At 39.2% G+C, this 20,278-nt stretch overlaps 3 protein-coding genes across 4 annotated transcripts; 1 reads left to right on the forward strand and 2 right to left on the reverse strand.

Annotated features, from left to right (window-relative positions):
- Positions 1-5,159: 5,159 nt before the first annotated feature.
- Positions 5,160-8,275, reverse strand: LOC103871036 (L-ascorbate oxidase homolog). The gene is made up of 3 exons (XM_009149252.3): positions 7,447-8,275; positions 5,688-6,797; positions 5,160-5,579 (listed from the first exon to the last, which is right to left on the reverse strand). Exons 1-3 carry the CDS (start codon positions 7,698-7,700, stop codon positions 5,276-5,278), a joined length of 1,668 nt encoding a protein of 555 aa, XP_009147500.2. The 5' UTR covers positions 7,701-8,275; the 3' UTR covers positions 5,160-5,275.
- A 283-nt stretch (positions 8,276-8,558) lies between these two features.
- LOC103871037 (kinesin-like protein KIN-14T) lies at positions 8,559-14,005 on the reverse strand. Its single transcript, XM_009149254.3, has 9 exons — positions 11,945-14,005; positions 11,288-11,527; positions 11,075-11,181; positions 10,805-10,983; positions 10,562-10,723; positions 10,231-10,484; positions 10,028-10,155; positions 8,952-9,951; positions 8,559-8,862 (listed from the first exon to the last, which is right to left on the reverse strand). The coding sequence occupies exons 1-9, from the start codon at positions 12,138-12,140 to the stop codon at positions 8,747-8,749; spliced, it is 2,382 nt and encodes a 793-aa protein (XP_009147502.2). The 5' UTR covers positions 12,141-14,005; the 3' UTR covers positions 8,559-8,746.
- A 347-nt stretch (positions 14,006-14,352) lies between these two features.
- Positions 14,353-17,283, forward strand: LOC103871038 (E3 ubiquitin-protein ligase SIRP1). 2 transcript variants are annotated; one of them, XM_033274014.1, is made up of 3 exons: positions 14,353-15,850; positions 16,175-16,836; positions 16,907-17,283. In XM_033274014.1, exons 2-3 carry the CDS (start codon positions 16,176-16,178, stop codon positions 17,170-17,172), a joined length of 927 nt encoding a protein of 308 aa, XP_033129905.1. In that variant the 5' UTR covers positions 14,353-15,850; position 16,175; the 3' UTR covers positions 17,173-17,283. The 2 variants fall into 2 exon arrangements, with proteins under 2 accessions (XP_033129905.1, XP_009147503.1); XM_009149255.3 differs by having other exon boundaries at positions 16,175-17,257.
- Positions 17,284-20,278: the final 2,995 nt, after the last annotated feature.

Genomic DNA, 20,278 nt, shown 5'->3' on the forward strand with positions numbered 1-20,278 from the left:
GATTACTTTGATATTTTTCTTTCAGTTTATCAAATTATTTATTTTGTGTTTCTTTCGCTGCCACGTTGGATGGGACATATTGGAATGAGACATTTCCTTCCTAAACTCCACTGCCATTTCTATAATTAATATAACTCGTACGAACATTCTTTCTGTTCCTAATTAATTACAGTTTATTTTAGACTTAACAATTAGATTTTATGCATTTTAGAAGATAATAATAGTTTAATTTCTTTCTGATCCACAAACCATCCCTAACCATTACATTAGCTAAACAGGCTAGTTATGTATATATTCATGGTTGAACTTGAAGATCAAATAGAGCAGTGGAAATAGTAAATAAGAAATCAAAAAAATCTTTTTTTACCGTTTCACTTCACCTGTGCTGCACATGCACGTTCACGTCAAGATCCTTGTCAGCTCCACTCTCAAGCCTGTGATATCAATGTCCCTAATCTATTTGGCTATTTTCACATATAAATATATATATATAATTTCCCGACAAATTATTTGATGTTTTTCTTTTTACAATCCGGATCACGCTATTGTATTTCAATCCATTTATTTTTCATACACGACGATCCCATGCAACTTCTGTATATGATTGAATATTGTGCGGTGATTATGATATTTTGTGATGATACTCTAGGCCTAGTGACAGCCCTATTGATTCCGGCCCGATATCGATAGTTCGATACTACGTGGCCTGTCCTAACGTGATCATTCACTTACTACAAAACATAATTATATATATATAGATATATCACTATTACAAACTTGTAAATAATTATTACCAAAAAAACTTGTAAATTTTTTTATAGTGATTTTCAGTACAAAACATTGTTTTCACGTTATTTTTTTTATCTGTTATGTGATCACCCTATCTTGTACTGAAGTGACAAATTTTATCTATCAAGAAGTACTAGTATAATTGCGATAATTATATATATAAGCATATTTTGACAAAAATATAAGCATATTTTAAATTTCCTTTGATTATAACGTAAATTTTAATGAACTCAATATTAGTAGTTACTTTGGTGAAGAAAAGAAAAACATTGCGGTGTGTATGGCGATAATGATAGAGCCAACAGAAAACATCTTTGGAACCATTTGGTTAATCTATCAGAATTACGGGACTCGCCTTGGTTTATCACCGGTGATTTTAATGACCTTCTGAGCCAAAATGAAAAAGATGGAGGGCCTCAAAGACCAGAAGGTTCTTTCACTGACATGAGATTGTTTTTTGCTGAAGGAGACCTCTTCGATCTACCCCATTCCGGTGATTTTCTCTCATGGCGAGGTCAGCGTGGAGACCATTTTGTCCGCTGTCGCCTGGATCGAGCTGCAGCAAATACCAGCTGGGTAGAAAGATTCCCAACAGCAAGAAGTGTCTACCTTGCTTATGAGGGGTCTGACCACAAACCTCTTATCTCAGTGGTTGAGCCAGGAAAGAAGAAACGACCTGGTCTTTTTCGATATGACCGTCGGCTCAAGGACAATGACGAGGTCGCGCAACTGATCAACACGGCTTGGACAGAGGCAACTGGTATGGCAGTAACAGAGCGTATTAAGATCGTTCGCAGTGTCATATCCCGATGGAACAAGGAACACCAAGCCAACAGCCGGTTGCAGATTGACACGAAACGGCGTGAACTAGAGGAGGCACAGTCGAGCCCGACGAACGACACCCAGCTCATTCACAAGATTTCGGAGGAACTGAAGAAGGCCTACAAGGCAGAGGAGGCTTACTGGAGACAGCGCAGCAGAGTTTTATGGCTTCGCTTGGGCGATCGCAACTCGGGGTTTTTCCATGCAGCAACGAAAAACCGGAAGAGGGCAAATGCCTTAACAGTCATTGAGGACAGCGACGGGACTCCGGTCTACAAAGAAGGGGAGATTGCCCAGGTTATAGTGAAATACTTCGGAACCCTCTTCACGTCCTTATCAGGAGAGCCTGCGGATATTAAGCAAATCGTAGATGGAGCCCTCCAACCGATCATCACCAACAGCGACAATGAAAGGCTGATCCTAAAGCCGACACCAGAGGAGATAAGATTAGCCGTTTTCTCTATTCATGCTGATAAAGCGCCAGGGCCGGATGGTTTCTCAGCTGGGTTTTTCCATACCCATTGGGACACAATAGGAGCTGACATTGTGAAAGAGGTCCAAGAGTTTTTCGTGACAAGCAAGCTCCCGCCAACCATCAATGAGACTTTCATTCGCCTCATCCCAAAGATCCAAAGTCCAAAGACGGTAGCCGACTACAGGCCAATAGCCTTATGTAATGTCTATTACAAAATCATCTCCAAGATACTCACCAAAAGGCTCCAGCCGCTACTTCCACACATCATCTCGGAAAACCAGTCCGCTTTCGTCCCTGGCAGAGCAATCTCGGACAACGTCCTGATCACGCATGAAGTTCTCTACTTCCTCCAAAACTCGAAGGCGGAAAAGAGATGCTCAATGGCGGTTAAGACGGACATGAGCAAAGCTTACGATAGACTCGAGTGGGAGTTCATTCGCTTAGTCCTAGAGAGATTGGGATTCCACTCTCGATGGATATCATGGATCCTAGAATGCGTTTCTTCTGTTACATATGCCTTTCTCATTAACGGCTCGCCTAGAGGAAAGGTTACCCCGACTAGAGGCATCCGTCAAGGAGACCCTCTCTCACCCTACATATTTATCATGTGTAGTGAAGTGCTCTCGGGGCTATGTAACAGAGCCCAAGAAACAGGTCGTCTGGCCGGCATTCGGGTTGCACGAAGTAGCCCCCAAGTGAACCATCTCCTATTCGCGGATGACACAATGTTTTTTGTCAAAGCAAACAAGACCAACGCCTTAGCTTTAAAAGAGATCCTCCACCAGTATGAGTGTGCATCAGGCCAATCGATCAACACCAACAAGTCTTCCATCACGTTCTCGCGTAAAGCTCCTCTCTCTCTCAAGACGATGGTCAAAGACTGCCTACAAATCCCAAAAGAAGGTGGCATTGGCAAGTATCTCGGACTTCCCGAGCACTTTGGTCGGAGAAAAAGAGACATGTTCACTTCGATTGTAGACAGAATCAAGGTCAAAGCAAGTGGCTGGTCTAACAAGTTCCTCTCAACTGCGGGGAAGATGGTCATGCTGAAGAGTGTCCTATCACCCATCCCGTCACACGCAATGACGTGCTTCAAGCTGCCTCGCTCTCTTTGTAAACGCATACAATCTGCGGTAACTAGATTTTGGTGGGATGGAAGAAGCGGAAACCGGAAAATGGCTTGGGTTTCATGGGCAAAAATGACGAGATCCAAACAGCAAGGTGGTTTAGGCTTCAGGGACTTTGAGAGTTTTAATGATGCCTACCTAGCAAAATTGAGCTGGCGCCTTCATAACAACCCTGCAGGCCTTCTCAGTAGAGTCCTAACCGGGAAATATTGCACAGATACCCCTTTCCTCAAAGCTACCCATAGAGGCGCGGAATCGCATGGCTGGAGAGGCATATTGATAGGTAGAGACCTTATTATGAGTAATGCAGGTTGGGCTGTTGGCAATGGAGAAAGTATCAATATCTGGTCTGACCCCTGGCTCAGTCACTCGTCCCAAATCCGCCCCATGGGCCCTGCTCCAGTGCAATTCAACGAGTGGACAGTCAACCATCTGATGATGCCCTCCAGTACAGACTGGAACAGAGCTGCTATTCAACAGGTGCTACCGCAGGAAGAAGAGAGAATCCTTAGTCTAAAGCCAAGCAAAACGGGTGCACCTGACAAGCTTATCTGGCTAGGAACTACTTCTGGAGAATACACGACAAAGTCCGGCTATCACAAGGCTTTGGAGCTCAGTGAACTGACTACACCACCTCCCACGACTGTGGACATGGACTGGAAGAACGCTATCTGGAACCTGCAAACATCCCCGAAGATTAAACTTTTCTTATGGAAAATCTTCCAAGGCGCTTTACCGGTAGGAAACGCTCTAGCCGCGAGAAACATAAGCTTGGCTCAGCCTTGCATACGCTGCAACACAGACGAATCTATCAACCACCTGTTCCTTCATTGCGAGTTCGCATACAGAGTATGGAGACTGGCTCCTTTCTCCTCTTGTATTGATTCTAGAGGGTTGCTAGATTTGTCTACAGTTTGGCTTCAGCTCTGTAAGGCTACCTGTCTCCCACCGGTGGGAATCTCCACTGGCCCCCTTGCACCTTGGATCCTATGGTCTCTATGGTTGGCCAGGAACAACCGCATTTTCAACAACAAAGAAACAACCCCGGAAGAGGTGATCACTAAAGCTATTGCAGCGGCTCAGGAATGGCTTCGAGAGCAAACCGCAACACCAATCCAACGACCTGTCGGACTAAAGCCCACGCCCCATGGACCATCATCTTTCATCAGCCTCCATTCTGATGCTGCGTGGCGATCGGACTTACAGCTTGCAGGCTTGGGTTGGATAATTACGACGGAGAACCAGCCTATGCCTTTCTTGTCTCACTGCTTTTACGTTAGCTCCCCGCTGGTTGCGGAAGGATTGGCATTGCGCGAAGCCTTAATCTGCTGCATCACCAAGGGAATCCGGGCTGTGCGCTGCAGTTCTGACTCGCTTCAACTCGTACGGGCCCTAAATGAGGATTCTCCCATCGCTGAGATATATGGCATCATCTCCGATATTCGAAATCTCATTTTAGCTTTTGATTTTGTGTCTTTTGTTTGGATTCAACGCTCTGAAAACAAGGCTGCTGATGCTCTTGCGAAGCAGGCCTTGGTAGATGCAACCTTTGTAGCATCTCCTCTGAACCTTGTCATCTAAGTTTTCTAATTAAAAGTAGTGTTCCAAAAAAAAAAAAGAAAAACATTGCGGTAATGTATTATCAAATAATATACTTATCATCAGCTAGGTACCAAAACATATATCATTTTTTTATGATAAAAAAAACATATATCATTTTATGCTCATTTCATTAGTTAATTAATAAGCTTAAGTTGAATACGATTAAATTGAAAAAACAAATAGAAAACGCCAAAATAAATTAATTTAATTGTCAAAGTCTAATTAATTCATCGTGTATAGAAGAAGACCACGACAAACTGAAGGGATAAACATACATACATTATTGTATATATATGAATAGCATATGTTTGAGTCAGATTAATAACTTGAATTAATAATTAAAAGACCCCCAAAACATTTTTTTAAAAAGTTAATCCGTTCGGGTTCGAAACTGACTTCAACAACAGAAAAGCCAAACTCTTTTTGTTTGTTAAATAAAAGTATTAATTAAAGAAAAAAATTAGGCTCCAGCATAGGGGTTGATCTTAGGTTTGTCCTTGACCAGACCACATTGGAGACTTGACTCCGGCATGTTGTATTCGTCCCGGAGGGATTTTTCCGGCGACAAGACGCTTGCGTAGAGTTGCTGTCCCAAGTACCGTCTCTCAGAATTCTCCGACCTAATGTTCCACATCCCACAATTATCGAATGTGAGCAATATTGCAGCCCAACACTTGGGGTAGACTTGGATTGTGTGTCTGCTCACTGCGTCTAGAAGGTTGTAGTTCTTCCTCTTCTCTGGTGTCCATGTTCCTGGCTCAACCCTTTTTGTTCAATGAAAGAAAATGATATCAGGGTGTGAAAATTGATCTAAATTTAGGGTTTGTAATTTGTTACGTGTAGTTCAAAAAAAGATGTAGAGTGTCACTTACGCTACAGCGAAGAAGGAGTAGCCATCCAAATGCCAAGACTGGACACTCCTCTCGTGGTTCTCGAATACGACTTCGATGAAGTTGCGGTGAGTGATGTTGAGAACATTGGGTTCTATCTTTATGTTCTTGATCTGATCCGAGGTAGGGTTGTCGGAAATGCTGTCGTACTTGAAAACTTTATCGGTAACACCAAAGTACTCAGCGAGCTTCAAGGGGGTCTCGGTGTCTATGTGCGAGACTCCGTTCAAAGCGTATCTGAGCTTGCTGTCGACCTTGCCCTGAGTGTTCACAAGCTTAATGGTGCGAGTGATGTTAATCTTTCCGTAATGGTAAGAGCCTTGTGGGTTAGGTCTAGCTGCGCTGGCTGTCAAGTTCCACCTGAAAGAGCGGAACTGGTTCAAAGACCAAGCCCAGCCAACGGGAGCCGCTGGTAGCTGAGAAGAGGCAAGACCTTTGCCTCCCTCGTAGCGGAGAAGCCCTGTGGTAGTCAAAGCGTTTTTCAAGAACCTTGTGGAAGCTACGATGTAGTAATCTTTAGGTTCTTGGTTGGCCGTAAGGATCACGCCAAAGCATTGACCAACGTGAACGTCAAGTGAGTCATAATCATTTTGGAGAACGTGTGAGCCTTCCATCTCAACAAGCTTCATCTTGTGGTTCTGAATCCTAAAGTTGAGAGATGCCTTGAGACCCACGTTACATATCCGAATTCTGTAGGTTTTCCCTTGCTTCAATGTGAAAAGAGGCTGGTCAGAGCCGTCGCCTTTTCCGGCCTTACCATTGATGAGAATGCCGTCTGGACGGCCAATAGTACGGCCACTGTCTAGGAAATTCTTGAGCTGAGTGTGGCTTTTGGTGTACCAATCGTTGATAAGGACAGTGTAGTCATCTTCAGGGTCAGCATATGGGACCGGGATAAGAAGACGGCTGTTCACACGGAGGCCACCAAAGGCACCCGCGGCACGATGCATTGCCGTGGTAGGGTAGTAGAAGTAGCTACCGATCTGATCCTTTGGCTGGAAATGGTATGTGAAGTTAGTACCCGGTGGGATGGGACACATTGTTCCGGCAGTCCCTGCTTGCCATGAGTTCTTCCTATGCTGGATTCCATTCCTATACATAATTTGTTTCCAAGTAAAACCTGATTTGTAAGCTCTCTATTGGCTAGGGGTGGGCAAAAAACCCAAACCGAACCGAACCGAACCAAACCAACCAAAGTTAAACCGACCCAAACCAAACCGTCCCCTTTACATAACCCAATTGGTTCATGTTTTACTCAACCCGAATGGTTTGGTTTGGTTTGGGTTTAAACCGAACCAAACCGAACCAAACCGATTATCCAATGTATTTTTATCTATAAATATATATATATAATATTGGCAGCATTAGAACTTTGAATCAAAACGAGCTAAATTACTGGTGGTGAATAGTATAAAATTTTGCACATTTTAAAAACTTATTCTATCTTTTCACCATTTAAAAAGTAAATTTAATGTATATTTTGACATGCTGAAAGTGTAACTAGGAACAATAAACCATCATTGTTTTATAATTGTTTAAAGAGAATCATATTCAATCATTTATCTAAAATTCGATTAATTTACGATTTGTTTATTCAAACTCATTAAATATTTATTTTCTTATAAGGAAATAATCAAAGCGAATTATCTAAATGGAGATCTCTATTCTCTATCTAGTGGTATTATACGAAAAAATGGTAGGAAACTGAAGATCACGGTCTATCTATTATGGATAAACGTACCAAGTAAGGAGGAAAGGCTCGTCTAGGTTGTTGAAGACATTAACGATGATGTTGTTGTTAGAAGTTGAGTTGAGGTTAGGACCAGGGAATTGACCGTTGATGAGAATGACTTGTTGTGGAACACCGAGAGGAGATGCGGTTCCGTACGTCACGTTCCACACGTGGTGAAAGTAAGGATCCTCCGCTTGGACTATCACGACGGTCGTCAGCGCCAGACATAGGCACACGGCCCATAGTTTAACCCCACCCTTCATTAATAATGAACCTTATATGATTAATAAAGTTTATAATATTTTTGTTTTCAAGTGTTAGAAAACGAATGGGTTAGTGTATGTTGGGTTTAGGGTTTGTTTTTATTTTTTTTTTGTTCTTCAATTGTTAAATGACGTTTTTATAGTTCATTTAAATTCAGTTTCTCGTTTTCTCGTGTCTTTAGGTCCTCTCATTACGCTCTCCCTGTCGTCCATATTAGGACTATTCAGTTTTGACCTCTACGACTCCATCTATTTTGGGTTTACCATTTTTCTAGAATTTGTTTCTTCCCATATTCTTTTGGGATTTTTGTTAATTTCAGAGTCTTTGATGAGTCCGTTGTTGTGCAGCGCATGGTCTAGTATGAATTAATTTAATTATGATCTGATGCGATGCTGTGGATACAATTCAATATGTCCAGCTGAAATAGTTAATACAATTTTATTTAATGTGAGAAAACTCAATAGGTATTTTAGGGGTCACCAACAAGAAAATTGAGCGAAAGTGGAACAAATGTATACTTACTACAGTGCAACTTCTTTCACACACTATCATTAACCACAATTACAGATCAAGTTTTGCTTCTTTAGCTCACACAAGAAACTATTGTTCAGTGAGGCTTGGATTGAAACAAAACTGAAGAATAGCAAATGAAAATTGACCACCACATTTGATCCAAAAAAAGTGACCACCACTTTTTGATCAATAACCTTATGAGAGGGACTAAATCAATTCTGACATCATCTGAAACAGAGAGTTTGTTCTAATGGTTCGACCATAACAAAAAAAAAAAAAAAAGACAAGCCAACTAGATTCCTACATAATGAACATCTCTGAAAATTGACTCAAGGAGACCAAAATTTCTATAAAAGCCATATAACCTTTTGACATTACCCCAGAAAACAAGACATGACAGGCTTTTCTGATTTTCTTTTACTCAAAATCATTGACAGGTTATTCACAAAATAATACATACTTAAATCTCTATTGAGAAAGCTAAACTTGCATCATTTGCTTGGGGATCAAGACAGCCTGCAGTTCTTTGTCTTTACTTCGTTAACCCATTGAAGAAGTCATTACCATACCCCACATCAATAAACCCTAGTGCCATAACTATGCATAAGCATAATGCATGAAGCTTCTGCATAAACGTTTGAGCTCTTCCTGCAACCAAAAACAGAATATCTCAGAAAATGAACAAAGGGACACAAAAGCGTTTGCGTTTGTACAAAAGCGAATCCAAATAAGTTTACCTCTCTCGCCCAATATTACTTGTTGCCTACGCAATGGTGGAGCTATATCCTCCGGGAAAGCCAAACCTCTCTGAGATCTTGGCTTAAGTGAACCTTGCTCCCATACATTATTGTCACCGTCGTTGTCAGGATTAGGGTATTTGGAAAGAATCTGATCCTCTGTTTCGGAAGAACAGAGACATTGCAGCTCAAACAGATCTTTAAGCATCGGTGTAGGTTTAATCACTGTCTCCTCTGTTCTGTACTCTTCTATATCTTCCAGTTTTGCAGATGACTTCTCCAACGATCTGTTTCTGCTTAGACTGCGTGCTTTAACCGGGGGAGGCGTCGCAGGAAGCTGTTTCTTGTCAAGCAAGTAACTCCTGTTTGCGGATTGCGAATGAAGCCAACTGTTAACCCTAGAAAACTCTGTTCCAACAATCTTTGAAGAACTAGGTTTCTTAGCAGATCCGTGGCCCAGATGCTGTACCTTTGGCTTGTGCTCAGACACGACCAACTTAATATCACATTCAGATATGTCCTGACTATCAACCGTTGCTGCATCATCTGCACGCATGACACAAGTAGACTTCGAGACGCTTCTCTCTGATGAGTCACACACGGAATCATACCCGTTCTTCTTCATGGGAAGACACGCGGATTCAGCTCGGACAGAGATCATTGAGTTCCTTCTTGACTTAAGGCCAGGACCATGAGAGATCACGCTAAAATATGTTCCTGATAGCCTTCTGCTGCTACTACTAGCTGTTGGTCTCATGAAGCTAGGAAACACATCTGAAGCACGTCTTGATTTGTTTCTCTTTAACTTTGGTGTAACTTGAACCTCTTCTCTTATCTCATCCACTTCTGCTTCTTCAGTAACATGAGGCTTACTAGTGAGTTTCTCTAATGTCTCGTTTAAAGATCTGATCTCTTTCAACGTTGTCTCACGTTCTTGCTCGATCTTTTCCATCATCTTCTGTAGATTCATCATCACTGCCTCCTTTTTCTCTTGTTCTTCCTATGAAGAGTCTTTAACACATCAGAAAGTGTTTTAACACTATAAAGCTAGTTGACGTGTTATGCAAGTTATGTACCTTTGATTCGTCCTGACCTAAGTGGATGTTCTTTGCCCTAGTTGCGAAATTTAAAGAACATATGGTTTCGCAAAGATCATCTTCTTTCCGGCTGACATGAACAAGCATCAATGTCTTAGAGTCTTGCCCTGAAAAAACCAAGAACCGAAGTGAAGAAAACATTTTAAGTTAATATCAAGAGATTTGTGGAAGATGTTAGTTTCCGAGAGAGTCTTTGAGAACTTGTGTGAGCTTGCTGTTCCTGTAAGGAATGTGAGCGTTCTTGCGTTGAAGAGAGTTGATGACATCTCCTAAAGCAGATAAAGAGAGATTAATGGCTTTGCCTTCATCAAAACGGCGACCAGTGGCTTTCGTTTTCAACACGCGCTCGCTTCCTCCAAGATCAACTAGCCATATCTTGTTTGTTTCACGCCGTCTCTCAGGAGCTCCAGCACAAGTAATCGATACTCGGATCATGCTGTTTAATGATCCAAGATCAGACAACATAATGTGTAACATAAATTTATAGAAATAACAAAAAATACAGTTTCTTACCAGTGTGATCTGCTGGATGCAGAGTTAGAGTTAGTGGAGGCAGTTGCTCTATATCGACAACCTACTTTGTATAATTTGAAGACTTCATCAAAGTCATTCACTTTAAGAGTCACCAAGTGCTCGATATCTATCTCTCCCTTTGCGTCTGTGTGAATCACAAGACTTAAAACAGAGAAACAAATCTCACTCAGTTATAGAGTCCAAATCCAATTCCTCAGTAAAGATTCATGTTATTATTATTACCTTGGAGGTATTGGACTAATGGGTTTAGTTCCTTGAGTAACAAGCAAGTCTCTGAGATTCCCCATGTAAATCTCAAGCATACTAAACTTGATTACAAACTTGTGATTGCTTTGCTCCACTTGTTTGAACAGTCCCTTGATTGCTCTAGGAACGACACCTGGTGATTCTGGAAGACCCTCCTGAAACATTATCCTTCCCATATTATATATCAACTTTAAAAGATTGAAGAAACAAGAAGTGAAATCAAAGAGATGTTTCCACTAATCTTACCATTGTAAATGTTTTTCCAGTACCAGTTTGTCCATAAGCAAAAATGCATGCGTTATAGCCATCGATAACCGATTTGATAACCGGTTCAATCTCTAAGAAAACATCATCTACACATTTTGAATAGTATCATCAATAACACTTTTCATGTATAAGGAAGCCGTGTAAGCGACGTCATAGTGGAAAAATTCTCAAAGAAGATCAGAGCCACCTAACCTTGCGATGAATCAGGTTGGAAAACTCTGTCGAAGTTGTAGGTTTTCCTCTTGCTTTCTGTTAACTCGATGATCACGTTTCTTGTATCTGAAGCAACCGGTGCTCTCAAGTTTTTGGATTCTAAGGGTTTGACTCGGCAAAACACACGAATGTTCCCTTTAAGGTCCAAAAACTCGTTAAGAATCTGTCTCCTTCGTTTGTTCTGCTCATTTGCTTCAACTGTTAACGCAGAGAGTTGATCTGTAACCAAAAATAAAACAGAGAATTTGATGATATAATATTATCTGAATAAAACATATATTCTCACATTTAATTCTATATAATAAACTATGGTTTGGCAAATCTTTCTTGACTATGATTATTATGCGATTGAACTCTTGACTCTCTAGAATATTGGACCCATACATATTGTAAAAATTTGTGCGGACAAATAATCAAAAAGCCGTCGGATGATTGCCACGTAACTCTAATACAGTATGAGAACAGCTAATCCAACGGTTAATATTCGTTGCATGTAGTAGGTGATCTTCACCAAAGGATTTTAATTTCTCACAAGAAAACAAGAAATTTATTCAGAAGAAAATAAAATAAATTGAAGAACAAAACTCCAAAGAAAGAAAAAAAAATCTAAAAAAGAAAAGGAATCCGAGAGAAGACCTCTGATGCTCTGTACTAGGATGAAAGCAGAGTCGTCTTCTTCCTTCGACGTCGAAGCAATCTCAGAAGAAGAAACGTTCTTGACGATGTTGCAGACAGATTTGACCCAAGCTGAAGTCAAATGAGACTTCGTACCGAGCAATGAATGGATTGTCTCCGGTAGATTCTTAACCGGTTTCGATCTTCTAGTCTCCATTAAACCAAATATTGATCTTCAACAGAGGAAACAGAGGAGGAAGTAGTGAGACTGCAGGGGTCAGAGCTCATCAATGGCGAAAGTCTAGGGATTATCTTTTACTTTTTAGAGGACAAGAAAACTTGGAGAGAATGTTCTTTCATTATCAAAATCTATGCAGGTGACATATATATACATTGTAAATGAATATTAACATTTGTCAGTATCACCAAATGGAAAAAAATAATTATTCAAATTAACTATTATTAGAAGAAACTAATTACTATTCACCTTTTTTAACTTGAGCAATAGTGATGAAAATGATGCTACTTTGACTGTCATTGGTGATTTTTTAAATCTTAATCGGGCTTAACGGCTGTAGATGAGTTCATCAGAATTGTCAATATTTAGAGCTTTATTTTCTTCGCTTTCCAAAATAATTAATGTAGAGCTTATTTTAGAGTTTTGTTTTAATTTGTATAAACAAATTTAAAGTCATAGTCTAGATTTTTATAAATAACCAATTAGTAATAATATATGACTAATACCGAAACTAATCATTTTTAAAATAGTTTCCTTTTAATATTTTTAATAGAATATATTATCAATAACAAATATCGATTATCCACGTAAGATATTAGCTTTTTATAAGATACGCTATTAATAACAAATATCAATTATTAGTTTGTATTATGATTTACATAAATTATTAGTAAAATATATGATATGGATTCTGATTACATTCAGTGTAACAGAAAAAACAATTGTTGACCACAAAATATGTGTGCTAATTGGCTAATAAATATATGTGCTAATTGGCTCATTGCCAGCAATATGATTTCTCTTCAGTAAAAATGCTAGTGTGGATAATTATTATTAGCTTATTATCTCTCATTTTTGTTGAATAAAATTCATTGAAACTAATATCTATAGATGAAATGTAACATAATACATAGTTTCTTCTATTAGTATTGTTTCATCACCATCAAAATGTAATTTCAGAATAGTTCATATAATTGAACAACAGCAAAGGAATAGAAAAACGAGTGATATAGTTCATTCTATTTTTTTAAAATTTTTCCTACTTTGTTGTCTTATACAAAAGAATCAATCAAATAGAACACTACTGATGAAACTCCCATGTGACAACAACATGAAGCATAACATTTCATGATGATAATAGTAGTTTGTCTTATTCCTTTTTACAAACATTATAATAAGTTTAGAGTTAGCATGTTCTCTGTTTTTTTGGAATTCCGCTTCCAAATTATACTATACTTTTCTTGATAGTTGTTTTAACATGCAATGATATATTTAGGAAAATATAATTCTCAGTATTATCAATTATGCTATTTGTTTTTATCTTCATTGGCATTGATTTACATTTTTATCCAAAACGTAATTAGTTCTATTTAAATGTTATAAGCTCTAACAATTAGAAAAAAACCTTAAGTGCTATTTAATTCAAATAAAAAGAATGTGCTATGAGGTAGTAAAAAAATTATCTGCGCAATCAAGTGATACCACAACAACATGTTTTAAACTTCTAATCTAACCCAAATAATTGAATACTTTACAGCATAAAAAGTATAAATGCAATGAAAGAGGCCACCTGCCACGATGGATCCATCAATGGACAACGCAATCTCACTTGTTATCGTCTATGGTTAGAGTAAAAGTCTCTTCAACGTCTCTTTCTTTTCTTGATTTTCTTTGTTAAATTCTTTTTTTTGGTTAAAAATGTCTCTTTTGTACAATCTATTGAATTTTTATTTTTTTAACCAGGAAAAAAAAACTAAACTAGAAAGAAGAGCTGACCTTAAAACAATATTATCATGTTTTGGAGAAAAACGCCAACATAGACCAATGGATGAACAAAAGGGTGTTCCAAGTATCTATGCAACGTACTATACAATATGCTTTCTCAATAAAGTAAGTATTCGATATTACGTAATGTCAATTAACTTTTTCATGAGAGGATATACTATATGTTATGTATATATTGAGTGTCAACTTTCCTAAAAATTAAAAAAAAAACAGTTTGTGACATTTTAATCCCCCCCCCCCCCCCCCCAAATGCTTTTTTTTCTATGATTTTTTCTTTCCAGTTACAGATTTAGAATTCAAATTCAGCAGCGAGGTGAAAACACTCTACAATTGCTTAAAGATCATCAGTTTTCTTAATTAAATAAAACATATTAGTTATCCAGTGTTTTGGTTCAAACTAATATGTATATTTCATTAAGAAAAAAGTTAGGGATGTTATTAAAAACCCCATAATATTAATATCTAATACAAAGAGTTTGTTAATCCATGCATGTCTACGATTGGCTTTAGCCAAGTGAGTATTATACAAGATAAGTTGGTACATACAAAAGGATATAGCTTAATTAGCGATTGCATCAGCACACATTAGTTAGCTTGTCATCCTCCAAAGAAATAAAAGTAGGTTGGAATCATCTTCTTGTAGTACCAGCACCTCCACTGTGAATGTATATGTAGTTTTGGCTCTTCTTGAGGATACTCTAACACCTTGATTAGCATTTTGGATTCACTTTCAAACTTTTCTTTCTCATTATCAAAATTGTCTCAACAATAATATTGCCGCAGCCTCTGCTTCTAGAAGAGACCTAAACATAGGATGCTTTGGCACGTCCCATCCCACTTCACCTCTCCTTTCTCACTCTCAGACCTCATCCTATACCACATAAGTCTAAATCTTGCTTCTGAAAAACAATAAATACATGTCTAAACTCTATAGTTCACCTCTGCTTTCTCATTTTCACTGGTGGCTGGTTTGTAGGTCGGGACTCGGGAAGTTAAGTAGGTAGTGATGGGTAATGGGTCGCAACTCGCAAGACATATACGGCCCTTCGTAATTAAGACTCTGTAACAATAAATACATTTCTCATGGGGTCCATCATTTGTGTATGTATGTGCATGATATAGATGAATGACTAAACAGTAACGGTAAAAGTTAACAAAAAAAAACACTAGACTTCACTTTTTTTTCTCTTCAACGTTCTCAATTATAACAAGTGCTTACAAACCTTTTCGATGAAGACAAAAACAAACAAATAAGTGAATATGATATAACAATATACGTATTTCATAATCACATGCACACTTGTTCAAATCCCCACCTGAAAGGGCAAAGATGTGACTGCTATTGAGGAGTCTCGAATCTAAGTCAGTGTGTGTCGATGCCCACCTACAAGACAGTCCACTGATCAAGATAATAAACAGAACGATTCCTTGAAAAGAGGCAAGTGACATTATCACAAATGCTGTGTGGAACAAAAGCGTCAAGCTAGGAGGCATCTCAACTAATCAAAGCATTAACGAATTGTGTATGTGAAGAAAACTGCTCAAGACTTAAAAGAGTGATGAACAAGATTAAACGACAACGTGTAGTAAAAAAGCCCAACCAATAAATATGTATTCTTTTAAAGAAAAGCCCACGAGCTAAAAACGGATGGTTAATTTAATCAGCTGATCTAATTAGCTAATTAATTAATAATAGATCATCAGCTGATTTCATTGTAGTTAGGTGATTAAACTAACGAGAGACAGTTAGAGAGTAGAGACAAATAAAAAGGCAGAAAGAAGGAAGGAAGGAAGGATCTAGAAGAATCATCCTCCACATACAAAACCCTTAAACTCCCCCCAGGACTTCTTCCTCCTTATAGCTCTCTTTATTTCTCGTTTGTTGTTGAAGAGGACAAAGAAAGGTGCTTACTTTCCTGCATTTTTGTTGTTTTCGTTTCGAGTTTAGGTTGTTCGTATTTATAAATCTCCATGGACTTGAATTGTTTTATTGTAAGAGATGGATTCACGATTTGCAATAAAAGAAAAAAAAAAAACAATCTTTGGTTTCTCTTCCTTTCGGAAGTTGTTTCTCCCTTCGGTTGAGTTCGGATTTATCTTCGAGTTTGAGAAATGGGTTCTATCTGACTCCCTCTAGGGTTTTGACTGTCTAGCTTTGTCTTACAACCGGAGATTTGCTGTTTTGTTTGCTTAAAAGCTGACTTCTTGTTTTTGGCTATGAACAACAGTATGGAAGAAGAAACGACGGCGTATTGGTGCCACACGTGTTCTCAAACAGTGACTTCTTTAACAACGGAAGAAGCTGGAATCAAATGCCCCTTTTGTCAAAGCGGCTTCCTTGAAGAGATGCAACAACGAGAGGACACCAACGTTCACAGACCAATGGATTCCATCTTGACTCCCATCTTCATGGAAATGATGAACAATTCCGCAAGGATCCACCCCGGAGCCGATATGGATTCCCAGCTTCAAGAGATTCTCAGGAGAAGGGGCAGACGTCCCGTTTCCATTGACCAGTTGCTTCAGGGAATATATGCTGGCTTAACACTTGCCCCTGCTGCTGCTGCTGCTGATGATAACAATCGAGAGAGAGGACGCGTGATCGTCACCAACCCCTACAATCAGATCGTGGCTGTCCCGAGCTCTGCTGTTTCCAACACTCTGCCTCCCGTTGCTGGTTCCCTCAGCGAGTACTTCATCGGTCCTGAGTTCGAAGCCATGCTTGAGAGTTTGACTGAGACTGATCCTAGGAGGTATGGAACGCCTCCAGCTAGGAGAGATGCGTTTGAGGCTTTGGCTAGTGTCGAAATCAAAGAGGCGGAGGCGGGGCTGGAGTGTTGTGTGTGTTTGGATGACTTTGAGATGGGAACTGTGGGGAAACAGATGCCGTGTAAGCACATCTTTCACAGTGATTGCTTGCTCCCTTGGCTTCAGCTTCATAGCTCTTGCCCGGTTTGTAGGTATCAGCTACCGACTGCGGAGGACGAGACAAATGGTGGTGGTGGTCGGTCTTCTTCGACAAGCAGCAGCAGCCAGGGATCTGAGAGCACCCGAGATGATGATGGTGATAGGAGCATGCTCGACGATCCCATGGAAGCTTAGCCACCTGGTTCTCAACATAGCAGAGCAATACATAGGAGCAAGAGAAGATGATGAAACAACCATAAGCTGTTTTACTTTTGGTCTGTACATAAAAAAAGGTTCTAGGATTTTGGTTGAATTCTAAGCTCTACTACCCTTTTGGAAAACAAAAAAAAACTATCATTTTGTGATGTTTTATGGTAATGAAACTTTCTACCTTTTGGTTAGAACTCTGCTGGTTGCTTGTGGTTTTTCAGTCTTTGTTTGGTGAAAGTTCATAGTGAAGTTACAGAGCGAAGACGCGGCTTAGTACGAATCTGTAATTAGTGAACAATTTAGTAGAGTATATCAAGGCGTTCGTCTCTGCTACTTGGTCTATCTCGAGGGGAATAATATAATCTAAACTTGTTCCTATCCCTTTGTTAATTCCATGAACGCCTTACTGTCTTGTTTAATAGTTGGAAATTCATTAGAAAAGCTAGTACTTAATTAAAAACATCGAAATTTCATTTTTATATTATGTAACTATGTGAACACACTGCCAAATTCCAATGCCTATATAAAGTATCCCCGGAACTTGTAACATCATTACCTCTCTCTCTCTCATATTAAAATCTCAACAAGAAACAAAAGACAATGAAAGGAACAAATAATCACTTTGATTCTTCTCTTACTCTCTGCTACGTATGTGAGTAATCACTTCTTTTAATCACCTTGCCCAGTAAGTGACGACCCTCTTGAAAATTTCACTTCATCTAGTCTCTTCTTTTAACTCTAACAAAAACTCCATATTCATCACTTCTTTTAAAAACGAAGCATGGTAATAGGCGCGCGCGTAGGAGGAGTGAACTAAGGCTAAGAGCATCGGCATTGGTTGAAGCTCTATTAGTGTTCTCAAATAATATTTTAAAATTGTAATTAAAGAATAAGTGACATGCGGCATGTTCGCAGAATAATTAGAGCGTTTGAACTTCGCTCCCAACTTCTGAAAAACTTCACTTAGAGAGCAGTACCTCAGGAGAAGCATTATCATGAACTGTGTTTCTTGTGCTACAAGTTTCATGAGCTTATTAATTCATAGCACAGAGAGAAACTGTGAAACTGATTTTGACCACCAGTCTCGGTATCTCTTCCTTTCTTTGGTTTTCTTTTTATTGTCAGCCTCTTTGGTTGTTTAACATTTTGAGACCGGTTGTTTTTGTAAACCGAATATATTGGTTCAGTGATCTCATCGTTTAGATAAATTCCGGTTTGGATAAATAAATTGGTTCAGAAATATCATTACACACCCTCTTTCTTTTCTCCGAGTTATTAAGAGTATAAATAAGAGAAGATAGGGTTTATCGAAAGCTCGGGTTGTCGAGGGAAAATGTTTAATCTGCGACGTATTGCATCATCATCAGGTTCTCTCCATCATCTCTGGAAGAGAGAGATGAGAACAGTGGTGGCTCCGTTTTCTTCTTATGCTGCTGAGTTTAACCCCAACAGGAAGATCACTACTCCTGCGTTTGTGGTACGTTCTCCTCCTGCTGCTGTGAAGAGCTGTGTTTTCGGGAAGATAAAGCCTTTTACCGGAGAGACCTTAGATTTCATCACAAGGGAGGAAGAGAAGAAGGGTGTTCATCTGACCAAGGAAGATCTCGTCGACTGGGCAAAACGTCTTAACAAAGACGGCTAATTTGAATATGCCTTCGAGGTTGGTGGTTCGAATCATTTTATTTTCTTCTTTCATTGCTTGAGATTTTATTTGGTTTCATAGGAGTCATACCTGTACGTTACGCTTTTCCCCTATGAACTTGGGAGAGGTCTCGATCACGTTGGTAATGTAGCCAGCTCACGCTTATCTGGATGGTCTTGTGTGCTTCTATGGCTTTATGGACTTGACCAAACCAATTAAAGTGATACAAACTAGTCTGGTTACATAACATTAACGACAACAACACCTCGTCCTGCGAGGTTTTTTATTTCGGTGCCAAGCAATGGAGGCAGGTAAATCCACCTCGTCCTGATCATCGAATAGAGCCGGACCGAGAACCAGTTTTTGCAAACGGATGGCTTTATTGGTTCTGCCAAGACAAGACAAAATTGGTTGCTTTTGATCTTCACATGGAGACGTTTCAAGTCGTTCCAAATCCATCATCCCCTTCATCATCGGTTGTTGAGATGCATTTAGGCTGCATAGATGATGACCGTCGTCTGATATGGGTTTCAGAGAGAAATAAAGATGGCATGCAACACGTTTGGAGGCTCACTAACCACAACACAGGAGGTGCATTATTGAAAATGGGCAACATCATGTTCTCCTTTGCATTGAACAAGATAATTTGGATAGAATCTTTACCTCATCCTTCCTCGCACCTCAGACTTGAGGCAGTTTCCAAGAAGGGTAGTAACGAGGCCATGCTCGCAGTTCCCTTTTCCCATTGTCTCTTCCAGTTTCAACAACCAAACCTCCTTACTTCCATTTCTTATCCTTCTCCTCGTCCCTTTAACAGTGTAATCCGTCCTTATTTCCCAAGTTTTGCCTCTCCCTTGTGAATTAATTTCATGCTCAAATAATCTCCCTTCCAAAATTAGTTTTACATTTTGTGTGTTTATTCATCATTTACAAGTTTCAGACTTGTTAATTTGGATTATTGGTCATATCATATTGATCTATATTCTATACATCTGTTCAAGAAGCTGAGTGGCCTTGACGAGGAAGAACAAGTTTTGATCCAACAGTGGAGGTGTGAGACTATGAAGTCGAGTGTTCTCAGAGGGAGCCATGAGTTCTTCACACAAAGAAACAGAGGAGGTTAAAGAGCAAATAACAAGTATACGCGCAGAGAATCTTGTGCATGAATGTTTGTTTTCAAGAGAGAACACAGACTTCAAGCTTTGATAAGAAGTCAGTGTAGCAGCATAAAGATTTTGTGTTTGTGCTTTGTCTTTCTGAAGCCTGTTGAGAGAAAGGTCTCTTTCTTTTTTTTTTTTTTTTGGAAATTTTGAAAGTGGCAGGCGAAGCAGTGCCTTTTTTAGGTAAATGGAAAGATTATAGTATAAAATAAGGTCTCTCTCATCAATATACACAAAAACAAAATCTTCATTTAACACTTTTGATTAGAGGGATATCTCAAATGCTAAACTAAATACACACACATAACATCATAAGGCTTAGTTAAAGTTCACAATATTATGCAAAATATGTGACATTGTTCGTCTTCTTTCAGATACATTTAGCTTAAGCAGAAACTCCAGTGTGGATATTA

This window comes from Brassica rapa, chromosome A06 (genome assembly GCF_000309985.2).
Source record: "Brassica rapa cultivar Chiifu-401-42 chromosome A06, CAAS_Brap_v3.01, whole genome shotgun sequence".
Lineage (NCBI taxonomy): Eukaryota > Viridiplantae > Streptophyta > Magnoliopsida > Brassicales > Brassicaceae > Brassica > Brassica rapa.